The sequence below is a fragment of the Myxocyprinus asiaticus genome, chromosome 9 (genome assembly GCF_019703515.2).
Source record: "Myxocyprinus asiaticus isolate MX2 ecotype Aquarium Trade chromosome 9, UBuf_Myxa_2, whole genome shotgun sequence".
NCBI classification, from domain to species: Eukaryota; Metazoa; Chordata; class Actinopteri; order Cypriniformes; family Catostomidae; genus Myxocyprinus; species Myxocyprinus asiaticus.
Window position 1 is genome coordinate 14484613 of NC_059352.1, and position 21216 is coordinate 14505828.

Below are 21216 nucleotides of genomic sequence, written 5' to 3' on the forward strand. Positions count from 1 at the left end.
AATGCATGATTTCAAAGTGAATGCATTTACACAATACCCTGCTTGCAAAAACTGTAAGAAAAGTTTCAAAATCAGCCTAAAGTGAAATGCTGCCAATACTTCAATTATTTTTTATAACACAGATAGTTCTGGTCCTGGATTCCGATTAGTCACAGTGTTCCAATTGCGCAAAAATACTCAATATAATACTAGCTATGATGCAAAACACCTGTACACCTAGATAATGTGTATATCACCATAGAGATGAACTATTAGATTTAGTTTACATGTTAGAGACTAAATCACCTTGTGCAAGGATGGCACTCAATGAATGCTTTATAAAACAATTTTAATCAAAGTTTGTGCTCTTAATATTTTTAATCACCCTGGATTAGCTGAGAGTCTGGATAGGGGGGTGTCTGGGTCTGTAAAGGTTGAAACCCATGGCTTAAGTATCATTCATTCCAAATACAAGAGTTAAAAGCAATTTGCTTTTAAAAACAAACTAAGACAGTACCTGCTGACTGACACATCACTGATTGTTGGGCTTGGTGATCTTGATGGAAGCTCAATTACCACGTCCTTCTCTTCACTCTTTACTTTCAATATTGTGGAAAATGATGGCTGGGTAGTCTTGTTAAAGCTGTTATGAGCAACTGTTTTAAAATACATGAAAAAAAAAAAAATAAACACTCATGTCAGCTAAGTAAATATTACTAGAATACCATTGTTTGTTAATTTAACCTATAAACAAGTCTCTTGATATCTACTATTGGGACTTTTTAAGACACATTATTGGGTTACTTGATTGGGTCATTTCAAGTTGCTTTGCAGAGTAATGACAAAATCATGAGCATGAGGGAACAGATACAATTTTTTTTTAGATGTTATCATGGTAACAATTTGGCACTTGTGAGCAAATACAATTTAGCTACTGGTGTTTTGGATTATAATTTATTTTGGAATACGTAGTGTAATCTGATCCTCAGTGATTTAAGTGATGTCAATTTTTCCACAACATTACAGAGATAATCATTCCAGGCAGCCAAGCCATTTATTTCTGCAAACTACTTATTGATTCTAAAGTCCACATTTAGAGAAATTGAGGTTCTGGTGATAACAGTATGGTGCTGACTAGTGCTCGACCGATATTATTGGCCGATATTAGCCTTTCACTGATATATCGGTATCGGCGTATATTTTAACGATATGCGCAGATATCAAAACTTTTTTTCAGAACACAATGCAGAAAACAATGCTTTAGAATTGGTGTCAATGTACTTTGTCCAGCAGAGCTCGCTCCAACTCCATTGTTTACAGAGCTGACTCAGAGCTGGTGGCTCTGCAGACAGGGCGGAGTTGAGCGGTGTCTTCGTGGTAAGTTGCTAACTAGTTTGTGAAATACATACTGGAAAGTTAATAAACAATGACCCCATCATTTTCCCTTTTCAGCTACGCTCTTACCTAGTTGGTGAGACACAATGCTGGTCCATCTTTTACTCTCCATGACAACAAGCTTATAGCTAACTAGCCAACCACGTAGCTACTTTCATACCTTGTCAGCTGAGTGGAAGCTAATGAGTAAACATGTATTCACCAAACTGTTTTGTTCAGGATTCACAGTTTGGTACCCCCTTCAACCGAACAATTCCAGTCGTTGCATTTATAAAATGTAATATTTAAAAGTCTGGTTTTCCACCGTTGAAAGTTTCCCCTGAACTTGTATAGCAGAATACGGTGTAACACCGCTGCTGCTGTTTATCTCTTGACTCGGCAGGTGTAAATGCTTCTTGTTTTACAACCTGCCAATAATTGAATGGCAGTATTAAAGTACTAAGCATTTGACTGATAATAAACTGATGTTTATTAAGCTATTTATTTTATTTTTATTTATACTTTATTTTAATGGTCAGCATTTGAATGATACTAAAAAGTACTGATGTTTATTTAGCTATTTATTTTATTTTTATTTATTCTTTATTTAAATGATCAGCAACTGACTGATACTGAACATACAATACTGATGTTTCTTAAGCTATTTATTAATAAATGTCAAATATTCTTTGATAAAAATATCTGTTTAAGAAAGCAGCCTTCTGAGTACCTTTGTATAGTCATATCGGTGCAAAATCGGTGAACAATCCACATAGAAAAGGTCTGTTTTCATTCCAGCTCAAAAATTAACTATATCGGCCACCATATCGGTAATCGGTGTAAAAAAATCCCTTATCGGTCGGGCTCTAGTGCTGACACCTTCTCATCAGTGTAAGCAATGGAGTCTACAAGCTCTTGTTTTTTGCAATTGTTAAGGCTTACTAGTGTCGCTGTTGTGGGCCATATCTCTTACAAAGCCCAGAATTTATGTTTACTATAAAAATGGCCTGCATGATATACAGTATATATACACAGATGAGCCAAAACATTATGACCACCTGCCTAATATGCTGTTGGTCCTCCGCGTGCAGCCAAAACAGTGCCAACCTGCAGAGGCATGGACTCTACAAAACCCCTGTGGAATCTGGCATCAAGACATTAGCCCTAGATCCCTCAAGTCCTGTAAGTTGTGAGGTGGAGCTACCGTGGAATGGTCTTGTTGGTCCAGCACATCCAACAGATGCTCAATTAGAGTAAGAACTGGGGAATTTGGAGGCCATGGCAACACCTTGAACTCTTCATCATGTTCCTCAAACCATTTCTGAACAATGAGTGCAGTGTGGCAGGGTGCATTTTCCTGCTGAAAGAGACCACAGCCATCAGGGAATACCATTGCCATGAAGGGGTGTACCTGGTCTGCAACAATGTTTAGTTAGTGGTATGTGTCAAATTGGCATCCACATGAATGGCTGGACCCAGGGTTTCCCAGCAGAACATTGCCCAGAGCATCATACTCCCTCCACTGGCTTGTCATCTTCCCACAGTGCCATCACTATCCCAGGTAAACAGCGCACATGTACACGGCTGTCCTCGTGATGTAAAAGAAAACGGGACTCATTGGACAAGGCAACCTTCTTCCACTGCTCTAAGGTCCCGTTACGATGCTCGTGTGCCCATTGTAGGCACTTTCAATGGTTGACAGGGGTCATCATGGGCACTCATTTTTAAAATTTTCTGTGACTTGTGCCACAGTAGACCTTCTGTCGGTTTGGACCAGACAGGATGGCCTTTGTTGCCTTCGCGCATTGATGAGCCTTGGGCGCCCAACACCCTGTCGGCAGTTTGTGGTTTATCCCTCCTCAGACCACTGTCGGTAGGTACTCACCACTGCTTACAGGGAACACCCCACAAGCCTTGCCGTTTCAGAGATGCTCTGACCCAGTCTTCTGGCCATTACAATTTGGCCCTTGACAAAGTCTCTCAGGTCTTTACTCTTGCCCAATCGTGGCCTTGTTAGGAGATGATCAACTTTATTCGCTTAACCTGTGAGTGGTCATAATATTTTGGCTTTTCAGTGTGTGTGTGTGCGTGTGTATGTATGTATGTATGTACAGGTGCATCTCAATAAATTAGAATGTCGTGGAAAAGTTCATTTATTTCAGTAATTCAACTCAAATTGTGAAACTCGTGTATTAAATAAATTCAATGCACACAGACTGAAGTAGTTTAAGTCTTTGGTTCTTTTAATTGTGATGATTTTGGCTCACATTTAACAAAAACCCACCAATTCACTATCTCAAAAAATTAGAATACATCAGACCAATAAAAAAACATTTTTAGTGAATTGTTGGCCTTCTGGAAAGTATGTTCATTTACTGTATATGTACTCAATACGTGGTAGGGGCTCCTTTTGCTTTAATTACTGCCTCAATTCGGCGTGGCATGGAGGTGATCAGTTTGTGGCACTGCTGAGGTGGTATGGAAGCCCAGGTTTCTTTGACAGTGGCCTTCAGCTCATCTGCATTTTTTGGTCTCTTGTTTCTCATTTTCCTCTTGACAATACCCCATAGATTCTCTATGGGGTTCAGGTCTGGTGAGTTTGCTGGCCAGTCAAGCACACCAACACCATGGTCATTTAACCAACTTTTGGTGCTTTTGGCAGTGTGGGCAGGTGCCAAATCCTGCTGGAAAATGAAATCAGCATCTTTAAAAAGCTAGTCAGCAGAAGGAAGCATGAAGTGCTCCAAAATTTATTGGTAAACGGGTGCAGTGACTTTGGTTTTCAAAAAACACAATTTACCAGCACCAGCAGATGACAATGCACCCCAAATCATCACAGACTGTGGAAACTTAACACTGGACTTCAAGCAACATGGGCTATGAGCTTCTCCACCCTTCCTCCAGACTCTAGGACCTTGGTTTCCAAATGAAATACAAAACTTGCTCTCATCTGAAAAGAGGACTTTGGACCACTGGGTAACAGTCCAGTTCTTCTTCTCCTTAGCCCAGGTAAGACACCTCTGGCATTGTCTGTGGTTCAGGAGTGGCTTAACAAGAGGAATACGACAACTGTAGCCAAATTCCTTGACACGTCTGTGTGTGGTGGCTCTTGATGCCTTGACCCCAGCCTCAGTCCATTCCTAGTGAAGTTCACCCAAATTCTTGAATCGATTTTGCTTGACAATCCTCATAAGGCTGCGGTTCTCTCGGTTGGTTGAGCATCTTTTTCTTCCACACTTTTTCCTTCCACTCAACTTTCTGTTAACATGCTTGGATACAGCCAGCTTCTTTGGCAATGAATGTTTGTGGCTTACCCTCCTTGTGAAGGGTGTCAGTGATTGTCTTCTGGACAACTGTCAGATCAGCAGTCTTCCCCATGATTGTGTAGCCTAGTGAACCAAACTGAGAGACCATTTTGAAGGCTCAGGAAACCTTTGCAGGTGTTTTGAGTTGATTAGCAGATTGGCATGTCACCATATTCTAATTTTTTGAGATAGTGAATTGGTGGGTTTTTGTTAAATGTGAGCCAAAATCATCACAATTAAAAGAACCAAAGACTTAAACTACTTCAGTCTGTGTGCATTGAATTTATTTAATACACGAGTTTCACAATTTGAGTTGAATTACTGAAATAAATGAACTTTTCCAGGACATTCTAATTTATTGAGATGCACCTGTATGTATATATATATACACACACACATACATACACTACCAGCCCAAAGTTTTGAAACACTTATTCTTTATTATAATTTTTCTTCTTCACATTTTAGAATAATAGTAAAGTCATCAAAACTATGGAATAACATAAATGGAACTATGGGAATTATGTTGTGATTAAACAAAATCCAAAATAAATAAAAACTGTGAGCTTATATTTTAGCATCTTCAAAGTAGTCACCCTTTGCCTAGAATTTGCAGACATGTACTCTTGACATTTTCTTAACCGACTTCTTCAGGATGCTTTTTAAACAGTATTGAAGGAGTTCCCATCTATGTTGGGCACTTATTGGCTGCTTTTCTTTATTATTTGGTCCAAGTCATCATTTTCAAAACTTTTATTTAAATTACATTTTAGTTTTGTAATTAAATAAATATGGTGGCACAATTATATTTTTGTCTACAAAACTAATTTCAAAAATTTAAGAATATGCCTTCAGATCAAAAGATTTTTAAGATCATGAGAAACATTTCAGTCAAGTATTTCAAAACTTTTGACCGGTAAAGTGTGTGTGTGTGTGTGTGTGTGTGTGTGTGTACACACACACACACACACACAGGTGGCCAAAAGTTTGGAATAATGTACAGATTTTGCTGTTTCGAAAGGAAATTGGTACTTTAATTCACCAAAGTGGCATTCAACTGATCACAAAGCATAGTCATTTTACTGATCTAAAAAAAAAGCACCATCACTATTTGAAAAAAGTCATTTGATCAAATCTAGACATGCCCCATTTCCTGCAGCCATCACTCCAACACCTTATCCATGGGTAATCATGCTAAATTGCTAATTTGGTACAAGAAAATCACTTGCCATTATATCAAACACTGCTGAAAGCTATTTGGTTCGTTAAATGAAGCTTAACATTGTCTTTGTATTTGTTTTTGAGTTGCCACAGTATGCAATAGACTGGCATGTCTTAAGGTCAATATTAGGTAAAAAATGGCAAAAAATAAACAGCTTTCTCTAGAAATTTGTCAGTCAATCATTGTTTTGAGGAATGAAGGTTGTACACTGCTTGAAATTGCCAAACAACTGAAAATTTCATACAAAGGTGTACACTACAGTCTTCAAAGACAAAGGACAACTGGCTCTAACAAGGACAGAAAGAGATGTGGAAGGCCCAGATGTACAACTAAACAAGAGGATAAGTACATCAGAATCTCTAGTTTGAGAAATAGACGTCTCACATGTCCTCAGCTGACAGCTTCATTGAATTCTACCTGCTCAACACCAGTTTCATGTACAACAGTAAAGAGAAGACTCAGTGGCGCAGGCCTTATGGGAAGAATTGCAAAGGAAAAGCCACTTTTGAAACAGAAAAACAAAAAAGAAAAGGCTAGAGTGGTCAAAGAAACACAGACATTGGACAAAAGATAATTGGAAAAAAGTGTTATGGATCTTAACCCCATTGAGCGTTTGTGGGATCAGCTAGACTGTTAGGTCTGTGAGAAGTGCCCGACAAGACAGCCACATCTATGGCAAGTGCTACAGGAAGTGTGGGGTGAAATGTCACCTGAGTATCTGGACAAACTGACAGCTAGAATGCCAAGGATCTGCAAAGCTTTCATTGCTGCACGTGGAGGATTTTTGGATGAGAACTCTTTGAAGTAGTTTAAGAAGTTCTGAACATTTTTTTCAAATTGTAATAGTAATTTTTCATGTTATTAATGTCCTGACTATACATTGTGATCAGCTGAATGCCACTCTGGTGAATAAAAGTACCAATTTCTTTCCATAAGAGCAAAATATGTACATTATTCCAAGCTTTTCGCCGCCAGTGTGTGTGTATGTATATATATATATATATATATATATATATATATATATATATATATATAAAAAAATATACATACATACATACACACACATATACACACACAGCAATATTTTAAGTGGTAGGAGCAACTATTTACATCACAGTGCCATGCTGTCATGTTAAATAAGTTAATTACAAAAGCTCTTTGTGAATACAGGCATTTATCAGTAATTACGCAATTACACAGTAATATGGGTACAAATGTATAGTGTCACCTGTCACACAAACAAGATAAAATGTGTTTTCATTAGTCATTTTTCTAAAATCTAAATCACCTAAATGAAAATTAATAAAAACAGGTTATGACAGCATAGTAAGATGAGTTAGAAATTAAGCTTTGAAAGAGATGAAGGCATGGTATAAACCTATATGACCTGGCTGAGAGTGTTCTTAGCTATTTATTTTAGCTAATTAACCACAGATCATTAACAATTACACAAGCGAAATGGAAATGGAAAAGAGAAATGGAAGACAATGATACCTTTGGAGTCTGTCTCCTCTGTTGACTGCCCCTCTTCCTGTTTGATCTGTGTTCTTTTGGACGTCTCAAGACGACCTCTGACCTGGGCAATTAAACGGGAAAATTCGCTACAATGCTGCTTCCCTAGGAAAAAGAATTAAAAGGGAAAAAAATCAAATTTCAAATTTGCTCAAATACAAGTTAAACCATTTTGTGAAGAGAAATACTCTGAATAATGCAGGACAAAAACTGACAAACTACTAAGATGGAATTAGTTACCAACTTGTTTGCAAATTACATGTAAATCAATAAATGTAAAAAAAGTAGCATCACTTTTATGTTTGAGGTATGACTGTGTAATTTATGCTGTAAAATAAAATGTTAAAATATAAAATCAAAAACCGCTATTCTAAACAGCCATTGGAAATTCTGAGTGAACAGCTGTATAAAGATGCTTGCCTTAGAAAGTACAACTAATAAGAACTACAGACATCTATGGTGGATAAACAAATGCAACTGTATTTGTACTGAAAAATTAAATACAACTAAATTTTAGCAAAACTTTCTTGTCTAGCCGGTAGATACTTTTCAGATGTGGTAGTACAGAGAGCAACACACACACTTTGGTTCCGGCTGTAGAGCCCCCGCAGCAGGGCGTTTGGGTAACATCTCGGCGGCTTACTCGCTCAGCAAAGCGACACCTCTCTCCTGCTCCTGTTAGGGTTTCCAATCGATTCTCCCCACTCAGTGATGCACCCAATCATATTCCAATCATAATAATTGGTGATTCTATTGTAAGGAACTTGGAAATAGAGACTCCAGCCACCATTGGTAAATGTATTTTGGGGGCTCAGGCATCTGAAATCAGATCAAATTTACAAGGGCTGGCTAATGCTAAACGTAGATTTTCTAAAATTGTTATTCATGTTGACACTAACGATGTCCGGCTTCGCCAGTCAAATATCACTAAAGATAATGTTAGAGGTGTGTGAACTTGCAAAAACTATGTCAGACTGATGGCTGGATGTCTGAGTGGTGTACGGAGAATAGCACAGGATTTAGTTTGTTGGAAGAGTTTTTGGGGTAGACCTGACCTGCTAAAGAGAGACGGACTCCATCCCTCCAGGGAAGGTGCGCTCTCCTCTTTAGTAATTTGGCTCCTAGTTTTAATAGTGATAGTATTTGATTATTGAGTATTTAATTGGGGCCCAGGTCAGGAAGCAGACAAACTGGCTAATCCAAACGTCTGCTAGCTGCCTTGAGACATCACACAGGTCACATAAACTACAACACATAGAGACAGTATCACCTAGATATCATATAGAAACTGTGTCTGTTCCCCGAACCACCAAACACAAACCCCTCACTAAATCATTTAGAAAAATTTTAATTAAAGGTCAAACTTTGGAAAAAAAAAAAGGTGAAGATGAATATCACATAAAGGTAGGGCTACTAAACATTAGATCTCTTTCCACCAAAACATTTGTAAAATAAATTACAGATCATAGTTTGGATGCACTCTGTTTGACTGAAACCTGGCTTTAACCAGATGAATATATTAGTCTAAACGAATCTACTCCCTCAAGTTATTGTTATAAACATGAGCCTCACCTGAAGGGTCAAGGAGGAGGTGTTGCTACAATTTACAGAGAAGTTTTTGGTGCTACTCAGAGGACAGGATATAAATTTAAGTTTTGTACTAATAATGCTTAATGTGACACCATCAGATATAAATAAAAAAAATCTCTGTCGTCTTTTGCCCTTGCTACAGTATATAGATCATCCCGGCCATAATCTGATTTCCTTGGTGAATTTGCAAATTTTCTACGAGATCTAGTAGTTAATGTAGATAGAGCTTTAATTGTTGGTGAATTCAACATTCACATAGACAATGAAAATGACACATTAGGATTAGCATTTATCAATATTCTCAACTCTCTTGGAGTCAGACAAAATGTGACAGGACCAACTCATCGCCATAATCATATGCTAGATTTAATTGTCATATGGAGTTGATGTCGATACTATAGAAATTCTACCGCAGAGAAATGACATCTCAGATCATTACCTCATCTCTTGTTTGCTGCGATCAGCTAATGTCACTCAATCTACACCACGCTATCGTTCAGGTAGAACTACTCTTTCGACCACTAAAGATAGCGTCACTAAAAATTTTCCAGAATTGTCTCACATATTCAGTAAGCCAAAAAGTCTAGAAGAACTTGATATAATAACAGAAAATATAAATAGTGTTTTTTAGCACTCTTGATATTGTTGTCCCCCTTTGATTCAAGAAAATTCAAGAAAAAAAGCCCTGCACCATGGAACAATGATCACATTCATGCTCTCAAGAGAGCAGCTAGGAAAATGGAGCACAAGTGGAAGAATAAAAAATTTGAGGTATTTTGTGGTGCATGGAAGGATAGTGTCTGTAGCTACAGACAGGCACTAAAAGCTGCCAAGTCAGCATATTTTAGCAAACTCATAGAAAACAACCACAACAATCCTAGCTGTTTATTTAGTACTGTGGCAAAAAAGGTTAGGAATAAAGCATCAACTGAACCAGTTATTCCGTCACAGCTCAATAGTAATGACTTCATGAATTTCTTTACTGATAAAATTGAAATAATCAGAAATGAAATTGGAACTATACAATCAAATGTCACTTAACCTCAGAAAACAGTGTCTCATCATTTTCCACACGAGCGACTTCAATCCTTCGCTGTCATAGGTCATGAAGAGCTAACAAAACTTAAAAAATTCAAAAGCCACAACATGTTAGATCCAATACCAACTAAGTTCTTAAAAGAGGTATTCCCTATAATCTCAGAACCTCCTCGCTATCCTTAGGACATGTCCCAAGAAACTTTAAAATGGCAGTTATCAATCCGCTTATGAAGCCACAGTTTGATCCTGGAGAATTAGATAATTACAGACCGATTTCTAATCTACCATTTATGTTGAAAATACTAGAAAAGGTAGTGTCCTCCCAACTATGTTCATTTCTACAGAGAAATGGTATATATATATGAACAATTTCAGTAAGGATTTAGGCCCCACCACAGTACAGAGACTGCACTTATCAGAGTTACAAATGACTTGCTTTTATCATCTGATCGCAGCTGCATTTCTCTTCTAGTGCTTTTAGATCTTAGTGCTGCCTTCAACACAATAGATCACAACATTCTCTTGAATAGGCTGGAGAATTATGTTGGCATTAGTAGACCTGCATTAGCATGGTTTAGGTCCGATTTATCAGACCGCTACCACTTTGTATGTGTAAACGAGGAATTGTCAAATCAAACAAAAGTTAAGCATGGAGTGCCACAGGGATCAGTTTTAGAGCCTCTGCTTTTCTCCTCATACATTCCCTGGGAGATATTATCAGGAATAAGTTTCCACTGTTATGCCGACATTACCCAACTTTATATTTCTTCTAAACCCAATGAAAATTCACAATTCTCCAAATTAGCAGAATGTATCAATGAAATCAAAGATTGGATGGCCAAAAAAATGACTTGACTTAACATACTGTAGAAATAATTATGGACCAGAAAAACTACAGTAACTCTGAAGGCCTTGGCACATAAAGGCAGGCCATGAAATTGAAATAAATGTAGTGGCCAAAACTAACAGAATCAGATAAAATGTCATTCCAAATGGCTGCCTGTAAGAATACTTCTGCCAAAGGCCCAAACATCAGTTAAAGTAATGATCACTAGCTAGGTTTCCAAGTTGTGAATTTAATTCATGCGAAAAAACACATTATCGCAAAAACAATACACCAATAAAGCAGCGTTTCCATCTAAGGGTGTTCAAAAGGATGAAATCGTCACTTTCGGAGGAATAGTAGCCACTGTGAGTGTTTTATTAATAAAACACTGTCGGTTTAGAGCACGCAGACAAAACACTGTAAAGAACTTTGTCATGTTTGGGAGAGACAGCGCATCACACACTTCTGGGAGCGCTAGATGTGCATTCATCCATCCTTATGACTATGAGATATTATTCAAAAGTGTCAATAAACATTCTGTTCTGTACAGTTCAAGTTTGTTTTCGACTTATTTGCTCTGCAAACTCTTTGTAGGCTTTTGGATTTTCTAGAGCAGCATTTCAGATGCGATGACCTTTTTGATGCACATCTTTTATTCCTAACAAATTCAATAGGAGTTTATTTGGTAAATGTTTTTCACATTTGTGTGTCATCATAGTTTGTGCATTTCCTCTTATCGAATTAAATCGATCCACCTCAAGTGAGCATATACATTTTTTGAGATACATTTGAGATTTATTAGCATATTGGTGTTTCCATCCAGCAATTTTTATGCAATATCCCAAAATATGCATAAAAAAAAAACAAAACAAAAAAACGCCGAAACATAGCTACTGAAGAACTCCAGGAGAAAAGTTTCAGATAGCCAATGTAGCCAACTTTCACAAAATCACAACAGCCACTTATAAGCATCTGTGCCCAACACAGCACATAAATTCCTGTTTCTTTTTACCTGTAGATTCAATATAATTGAAAAGGGCCATGGGTAGAATTGATCATGGTTTGTAATTTTTTTATATACACACATATACAAAGTTTAAGCTTAAAGGAATATTCCAGGTTTAATACAAGTTAAGCACAATAGACAGCATTTGTGGAATAATGCTGATAACCATAATTTTGACTCATCCATCCTTTTCTTTAAAAAAATAAATAAATAAAAGATTGAAGTTACAACTGAGGCAATTACAATAGAAGTGAATTGGGTCAATATTTGGAGGGTTTAAAGGCAGAAATGTGAAGTTTCTAAATTTATAAAAAGCACTTACATTAATTCTTCTGTTAAAACTCATGTATTATTTGACCTGTAAAGTCGTTTAGGGTTTTACGGTTTGTTGACATTACATCATCATGGCAACGAAGGTGTAAAATTGGCTATAACTTAACACACAGGAATGGTTAATAAGCGATTTTATCACACTAAAATCATGTTTTTTGATTATGTATTGGGGCTATATTTTTGAAATAGTGAGTATTTTAACATTTACAGATTGGCCCCCATTCACTTCCACTGTAAGTGCCATACTGGAAGCCAGATATTTGCTTTAAAAAAAAAAAAAAACAAGGGGCAAGTCAAAATACATTTTTGTGGTAATTAATATTATACCACAAATGCTTTTGATTGAGCTTGACTTGTATTGGACCAGGAATATTCCTTTTAAGGTGAATATATTGTAGCGGGACAATTTTCACCTAAGTCACATCAACTTTAAAGCTGAAGTGTGTAATATCTGCGACACTAGCACCACCAAACGGAATTGAAAAAACAAAACAACAACATTTTCAAAACATCTTTCTGAATATGCCCCTCGCCTGCAGTTGTTCAAACAGTCAGATAATCCTGCCCTGTTGAGTAACATTGTTGGGGTGGGTCTAAGCGGGTCGCTCAAAACAACCACCACCACAGAGAAACAGTGTTTACAGTTTTCAAGAAAATGAACCTAAGAATTGCTTGCTTATAGCTGTCTCTGCATATTAAGATGGGATAGAACAAAGTATTTAAACACTGAAAAATCTTAAGTTAATTGTAACACTAACTACATTTTTACATTTGCAAATGCAATTCAGCTGCTTCGGGAGGTCACCTGATGCCACGCGAGGAGCAGACATGAGCGACGGGCTCTGCGCACTTTGCTTGTTTTTTTAAAATTATTTTCATGTTATAATCCGGTGAGATTCGATACACCTAGTTACATATTTGTTCTTTGAATTAAACATGGCAAAGAAGTCAAAATCCTCGGGCTCTGGAGACATTAAAAGACACTTAACTTGCTCAAGCTGAAACCTCTGATGGGCCTGCAGACCGGGGACTCTATTTGGATGGTGCGGCGGGAGAGATTCAGCGGCAACTGTCCAACATGTCTGTGATGCTGACGAAGGTTGTTGCTGACTTGGAGGATCTCGCTGCAATACGTCGATCGATTACAGCGATGGAAACAAAATTCTCCGAGTTGGTTACAAGAGTGGAAGATGTTGAGAAATGGATCGATAATCTGGAGTCATCGGAAAGGGAATTATCTGCTAATCTGCTCACGACCAAAATAGCCATGGAAAACATTTTGGAAAAACTTGAAAATAGGAGCCGAAGAAATAATGTACGGGTTGTTGGAATTCCTGAGCATGGAGGCAGAGATATGGTGAAATTCCTAGACGAGCTCTTCCCGAGTCTGCTCGACATAACAGGCCATAAGCTGGAAATCAAACAAGCTCACAGAGTCCCGGCTCGCAGATAGGCTGAGGGAAACAGGCCCTGATCAATTGTGGCCAAATTTTTTAGATCATCCGATAAAGATCTCGTATTGCACGAGGCGAGGAGCAAAGGAAAGCTTTCTTGGAAGAATCACAATATTTTCTTGTTCCCGGATTTTGTGAATTTGACAAGAGAGAAACGCAATCGATTCAAGGAGTGTAAGAAACTCTTGCATCAATGGAAGATCGCTTTTGCACTGATGTTTCCGGCCAAACTGAGAACAGATACGAAGGATGGCCGCAAAGTATTTACATGTCCCAAACAAGCACTGTCCTTCATAAATACATTGGAGTAAGCCATTTGTTATTTCTCATGCAAGTGGATTGACTCGCTGAATATTCACTCGACTGTCTGAGGAAGCTGGGCGCCATTTTTTTTTCTGTTTGTGTTGGTTCCACCAAGCGGCTGGATTTTCTTTTGTGGAATAACACTTCTCCTTCAAGAAACTTTTGCATTTCGCTTTTGCACTGGGGTTCCCGGCCAGATTGAGAGTGGATGCTGGGGATGGCAGCAAAATATCTACATGACCACCCAAAGGATGTCCTTTATAAAGTTGACGGACTGAGTAAGTCATTGTGTATTTTTTCATGCAGCCTCCAAGTGAATTTGACTCTTGACCATCCGAGGAACCGGGACGCATGTTTTGTTTCTTTTTGTGCTGGTTCCACCTAGCGGCTGGAGTTTGTTTTGTGGAATAACACTGCTTCGGGACAGTTGTGGATGAATCTGTTAGTTCCTTGTGCTTATGCCTCCTGTTGGCTGGAGTTTGTTTTGTGGCTTTTTTTTGCAGGACATTGGAATGATTACATCATCTGCTGCTGTCATAAACAGCTGGCTCACTGAACACTTGTTTGTCTGTCCAAGGAAACTGAACGGCTTTATATCGGTTGGAATTTGTTTTGTGGAGGAACACACCTTCAAGACAGTTCTGTGAATGAATCTACACAATCTTTGTGTTTATTCTGCCTGTTGGCTGGGGTTTGTTTTACAAAGTATTTTCTGTTATGTAATTTTGCCTTACAAAATTTGTGCAGAAGCACCGGACTTGAGCAATCTGATGGCAAAGTTGTCACGGGGTCTCTCGTAGGCGTACATGGACCTTTTGAGTTTAGAGGGATTGATGCCAGTTGGCGCTGTCGTGCGTGGAGTTAATGTGCATATTTTTCTTTTTTCTGTCTATTTGGTTCAGGGGGGAGTTCGGGGTTTGATTGTTGCACTAATGTTGGAATGTGGTTTGTATAATCTTGTTTTTAACACACAAATTATTTTGTCTATTACATCAAAATGTGAAATGTTAATATGAGTGGGTTATCTTTCTCCACATGGAATGTGAATGGATTGGGGCACCCCATAAAAAGGAAGGTTATTTCTTTTCTTTAGTGTAAGAAATGTGATCGTGTTTCTTCAAGAAATGCATCTTTCCCGCAGGAAGCTGAAAAAATTGGGAAGATATGGGATGGGAATGTTTTCTTTAGTGCGGGCTCAAGTAAGAGTAGGGGAGTCATTACATTGATAAGTAAATATCTACAATTCAAATCTCTCAAACATATTAAAGATAAATTAGAGAGAATCATTATTGTTTTAGCAGAAATTCATGGGCAAAGGTTGGTTTTGGCTAATATTTACATGCAAGCCGCTGGCACCCCTCATGATATAATACTGGGAGGAGACTTTAATCTTTTGATGGACTCAGTCCTTGATCATAGTGAAGCAAAAGAGTGTAAGCCCCCTAGAGCAACACTGATGCTTCACAGGATGTGTATAAATCTTGGTCTTGCAGATATTTGGCGACTTTTGAACCTATCTGGTAGGGACTATAATTTATTTTCATCAGTCCATAAGATTTATTCTAGAATAGATTTCTTAAAGTTTTTTTTATATCTAAGTCCCTCATTTCATCTGTTGTTGACTGCTCAATCGGAAACATCTTAGTCTCAGATCACGCCGTGGTGAATTTGAGATGTTGCCACATATGGAGAAAAAGAAATCATACAGTTGGCGCTTTAATGTATCCCTGTTGCAAAATCCTGATTTCCAACAAATGTTAAAGACTGAAATCAATGTTTATATGGAGACCAACTGGTCCTCAGTATCTTCGGTGGGCGTGCTTTGGGAGGCACTTAAGGCAGTTCTTAGGGGTCGGATCATACAGTATGCTTAATTTACCAAAAAATCCAAAGCACGAGAATTGGAAGGGAATATTAAAAGTGTCAAGGCAGAGCTGAAGTGCTGAATGTCATCTGATGGCCTCAGAGAATTGACCTGATTGAAATACAGATATAATACTATTTTGTCATGGAAGGTGGAGTTTTGGTTATTCAGGGCAAGACAGTCATACTTTGAGTCGGAGGACAAAGCAGGGAAGCTTTTGGCTAGATATATAAAGAGTCTTTTTCTACCATTCCCTCAGTGAAATCTTTGAACTCGGCCATTAATATTAATAATGCCTTTAAAGAGTTCTATCTTGATCTCTATAGTTCCACGTCTTTGTCTACTAATGAAGATATTAGAAAATTTGTGGAACCATTAGAACTCCCTAAATTGAAAAAATTCTCTTGATTCTGAGATAACCTTGGAGAAGCTTGACGAGGTAAATAAGGCCTTACCTACTGGCAAGGCTCCGGGGCCAGATGGTTTCGCCACTGAATTTTTTAGATCTTATGCTACAGAATTGGCTCCACTATTGTTAGAAGTTTATACGGAATCATTAAAGAATGGAAAGCTTCCCCCAACCATGACACAAGCCCGGATCAGTCTGATTCTTAAAAAGGACAAAGACCAAAGCGAGGGTAAAAGTTACCGTCCAATTTCCCTGATCCAGCTAGATGTAAAAATTTTGCACACATTTTGGCTAACCGGTTATGACATCTCTTATACATATAGATCAGGTGGGGTTTACTTGGGGCCACAGCTCTTCTGATAATATTAGGCGTTTCATCAATATCATGTGGTCAGTAGCAAATGATCAGTCTCCGGTCGCTGCCATCTCACTTGACGCCAAAAAGGTGTTTGATATGGTAGAATGGGATTATCTTTTTAAGATTTTGGAAATGTATGGGTTCAGGAGTACATTTAATGGCTGGATTAAGTTATAGACACCCTGTAGCAGCAGTACAAACAAATGGATTAATTTTAGATTATACTCGGCAGGGTTGCCCTCTTTCCCCATTATTGTTCTGTCTTGCCCTGGGACCATTAGCAGGCACGATAAGAAAGGAGGACGGTTTTCCAGGGGTGATGGTGGGAGGTAAGCTTCTGCTTTACGCAGATGATATTTTATTATTTGTCTCTGACCCTACTAGATCTATGCCTTTCCTCCACAGAATTATTAATTAATTTTTCAAGTTCTCAGGATACAAAGTCAACTGGTCTAAATCCGAAGCTTTGGCTCTGACAGCGTACTGTCCAGAAACGGCCTTCCAGCCGGGCAACTTCCAGTGGCCCAAACAGGGCATTAAGTTTTTGGGTATTTTATTCCCAGCAAATTTGTCTGATTTAGTTGGTTAATTTTGACCCTTTAATAAAAATGTTTTTGAGCGATGTGGGCAGGTGGGCTTCATTACATTTATCAATGATGGGGAAGGTTAATGTTATTAAAATGAACTGTATTCCAAAATTCAACTACCTGCTACAGTCACTCCCTATAGATGTCCCCCTCTCTTATTTCAAGCAATTTGATAGCATAGTGAAGTCCTTCATTTGGAATGGTAAACGTCCCAGACTACATTTCAACAAATTACATAGGCCGATTGACAAATGTGGGCTAGGCCTACCCAAGATCTTGTTTTATTATCATGCGTTCGGTCTCAGGGATTTGGCTCATTGGTCACTTCCACCTGAAAGAGCGCCTCCCTGGTTTTCTATTGAATAGGAAGTCCTTGCCCCTATTTCGCCATTGCAAAACCTATCAAACTAACCGGAGAAGTTAAGTCACACCCCGTTATCTCACATTTGCACGTGATTTGGACAAGAGTGGCCAGAATATCTAATTCGGACATTTATTTAAATCAACAAGTCCCATTTCTGTTGGTCAGAGTGGATTGTGAGGGGGGTCACTACACTCGGCGACCTGTACAAGAGTGGAGTGTTGAGATCTTTTGAGAATTTGGGTCATCATTTTGGGATTCCCAGATCTCAGTTTTATAGGTATTTACAGCTGCGCCACATGTTCTGTACTGTTTCTGGAGTAGCACACACCCCCCTAAAGCGGCAGATACTTTGGGAGAGGTGATTACTGCTTTTAGAAAAGGTCATGAGGCAGTTTATTACTCCCTGCTAATTCAGAGTCTGGGGATGGAGCTTTAACTTCTATCAAGAGATTATGGGAGAAAGATTTGAACTTGGTATTGGAGGAAGGAGTGTGGACTAAGATTCTAAAAAATGTCAAGTCTGCATCTAGAGATGCAAGGGTTCGCCTTATGCAATTTAAGATTTTACATAGATTTCATTGGACCCCCTCTAGATTATATAGGCTTGGTCTTAAAGACACACCCACATCCAATCAGAAGTTGGAGACACAACCCGTGTCTTTTGGGGATGTGTTAAGATCTAAGATTTTTGGTTATAGGTACAGAATTATTTGTATAACATTTTGGGCACTCAAATTTTACTTTGCCCCAGCCTTTGTATTTTAGGCGATAGGGCAGTTATACATTTGGGGGACAAATATATAAAAAATTGGGTTCTGACTAGCATGATGATTGGCAGACAAATTATTTTAAGGGGTTGGAAGTCGGACGGAGCGCCACCATTTCCGGAGTGGTGTGAGGAGATGGGGAGGGTGGCGGCTTTTGAGGAGATGACAGATAGAAGGCTGGGGGGGTTGGGGGACTTGTTTTTCAGGAAGTGGTGTAGGTATTTGGCTTCAGGTGTATTCAGTCTGATTGCTATGGTGTTGTTAGGCTGCTGTGGATGGTTGCTAGGTTGTTGCTTACTGTCAAAAGAGCCCATACCCAAGTCTTTTTGATGTTCTCATTAAAATGACTCTGGTCACAGGACTTTTTTCACCAGTATCATTGTCAACCAGAAGTCTGAGTGTTTAGATAACTTTGGAAAAGTAACAGCAGTTCATTAAGTTTGTCCAAATAATGATGCAATAACGTGGGCTGGATGGTGAAATATCATGGTATTTTTTCATACAAATTTAAAAATTGTATACCGTTCAGAAGAAAAAAAAATTTCATTAAAATTAATTTTCTTGTTTGTTTCTAGCCTAGCTAACAGTCAAATGAAAAACTGAACTAAAGTAACATAAGTTAACACTTAAAGTACATGTACTCATCACTTTTGACTCATGACAGAACATTTATCTATGTGTTTTCAGAAATTGTTTAACAAGGGCCTGTTAGTCTTAAGGGTTGTGCATTTCATAGCCCTTAAATCCACATACTGAGTAACATTATTCACATTGTGTTATCTTAACTCTACCACAATGTCATTACTCACTTAAATCACTAAAAACGTTTGGCCTACACTCTTGTACACATGGTTTACATTAGTCATGGGTTTTGTAGTAAAGCAGCTTGATATACTTTACACTGCAACTGTGGAAAGTCCATTTCTGCAATTCCATTAGGAACCCCATTTAATGTAATTTTTTACAAAGCACTGCTGGCTAATCACAGACTTCAAAATAGGCATTTAGATCTGAGTAATGATGACTTGTTAACTGTAGTCAATGGTTGGAGTAACCACTGCCTTTTTATATAGGCAAAGCTTAGGAAAAAAAATATTTTCCTAATTCCTAAGAAATGATGAATATGTGAAACATTGCATTTTTGGCACACTGCTTCTTTAAATGGTGGACCTTGTTCTCAACTAAAGGTGCATTAAGTAATTTTTCATGTTTTGTTGGCTGATGACATGAAGTTTCAATAGGGCATTTCATTCATTACTTGTTGTGCTCCCCCTCCTCCGGCAAAAAAAAAAAAAAAAAAAAAAAAATCCATATTTCAAGTTGGTACATTCACAGTTCTATGGTGTAGGCTTGTGTTTTTGTTATGTTTATTCTAAAAATGATGAAAGTTGTTTTTTTTTTTTTTTCTCTCCACACTACAGCTTTTGGTGCAGACCTGTCTGTTAACATAAGAGTTTAGTTTGCTTGCATGGTGTGAAATAAATTGTCCGAACTCGGGAGTGCACCAAGGAACCAAATCTGAATACTTAACTTCAGTATGTTCCGCAATTGGTACGAAAGCAATCTGGCCTAATTTTCAGAAGTGTGCTTTGCAATTGAAGACATATAATTTGCCTATTATAGCATGAAATACCTTTCTCAATGCTGCTTATCACCGTAGAAATTGCCTTCTGTGAGCTGCTTGCATTCCCCGCATCTCTTGTAGAGCATAATACATTTTGTGAAAAGGAACCTGTGGGGGGTAGGGGGTGGAAACTCTGGTTCGGACAAAGCAAACATGTATGCCATCTCAAGCAAAAAAAAAAACAAAAAAAAACAAACAAAAAAAAACAAAAAAACAGCTCAGCTCCCTCAACAACCTGTTCAGAGAGAAAGATCAAGAAAGTTGATAGTTACAAGGGGCTCAAGAATAAGGATGTAAGATAGATTCAGCCAAGATGAACATCACGTCCAAATGGGCCAATACTGCTTTTAAACATGTTATGAATTGTTTCCTACGATTATCATTTCTCTCATTTATTATTTCTGTATTTCTGTCATTATTTCAAATTATAAACACTTTTAAAAGTTTTAACTTCATATTTTTAAGATTTAATTTTTAAAAATGTTATTTGTTTTAAATTTGTTAATTGAAGATGTCCTATAAATGTTTCATTTTTGCCTCAGAGCCAGTGAAAATGTTAGCAAGGCAGGTAAAAATTGAAGCTAATGGCCGGACTGGGCCCGCAGAAAAATCTTTGTTGTTGAGCCTTGTAACATAAGTTCTCTGTTTTGCTTTCAGGTAATTTCACCACTGAACAGCTTTGCAGACCTATCATATCACCTTAGGCTTGCCTTATTTTCAAAATCATATGAATGTCATATGAAACGGTAGAAAAGCTTTAGAGCATTTGAAAATTAAAAATGTAAATATGGTTCAGTCTCCTGATCACTTCTTGGGGTGTGTATAATTCCACTCCCTGTGAAGTGAATCAGTACATCATGAACACAAATTCTGGCATTACTAATGGCCTTGATGCACTAAAAAGTAGGACACTGATGACTGAATTACCACCAGTGACATGATTAGGTTGTGTATTTACCAACATCATAACTACGCAACATATATTCATCGCAGCTGTTAAAAAGTACAGCACCATTACGAAATATGCTGTCATCCGCCATTTGTGAGTCTGATGATGATGCAGTCAATGCAGTAGCCAATGCTCATTGTTTTTAATGGTGCATTCTGGGAATTTCTAAGGAGAAATGTTTCAGTGGACTGGAACGATTTTGACAATGTGACAGCCTTAGAAATGGCTGATTCCCTCAGTAGTGTACTTACTACTGTAATAGTTGAGACAGCCTTTTTTCTACACTCTTATGACTCCAATTAATTTTGTGTATCCTGTATATATTTGATTTGTCATCTTAATGTTTTTTCTA

General features: G+C 38.0%; 1 protein-coding gene across 11 annotated transcripts in view; it reads right to left on the minus strand.

The window, feature by feature from the left end:
- Positions 1 to 21216, minus strand: part of LOC127446557 (E3 ubiquitin-protein ligase RAD18-like) — a 90817-nt gene that overhangs the window by 23012 nt on the left and 46589 nt on the right. For 7 of the 11 annotated variants that reach the window (XR_007898224.1, XM_051707566.1, XM_051707565.1 and 4 more), the window contains exons 10-12: positions 19925 to 20023; positions 7375 to 7497; positions 497 to 635 (exon numbers count right to left, since the gene is read on the minus strand). Coding sequence is in view for 9 of the 11 variants with exons in the window: in XM_051707566.1 (XP_051563526.1) it covers positions 497 to 635; positions 7375 to 7497; positions 19925 to 20023 (361 nt within the window). In the remaining 2 variants the exon portion in view is untranslated. The remainder of the gene's footprint in view (positions 1 to 496; positions 636 to 7374; positions 7498 to 19924; positions 20024 to 21216) is intronic. The other 4 variants (XR_007898225.1, XM_051707563.1, XM_051707568.1 and 1 more) reach the window with 3 other exon arrangements.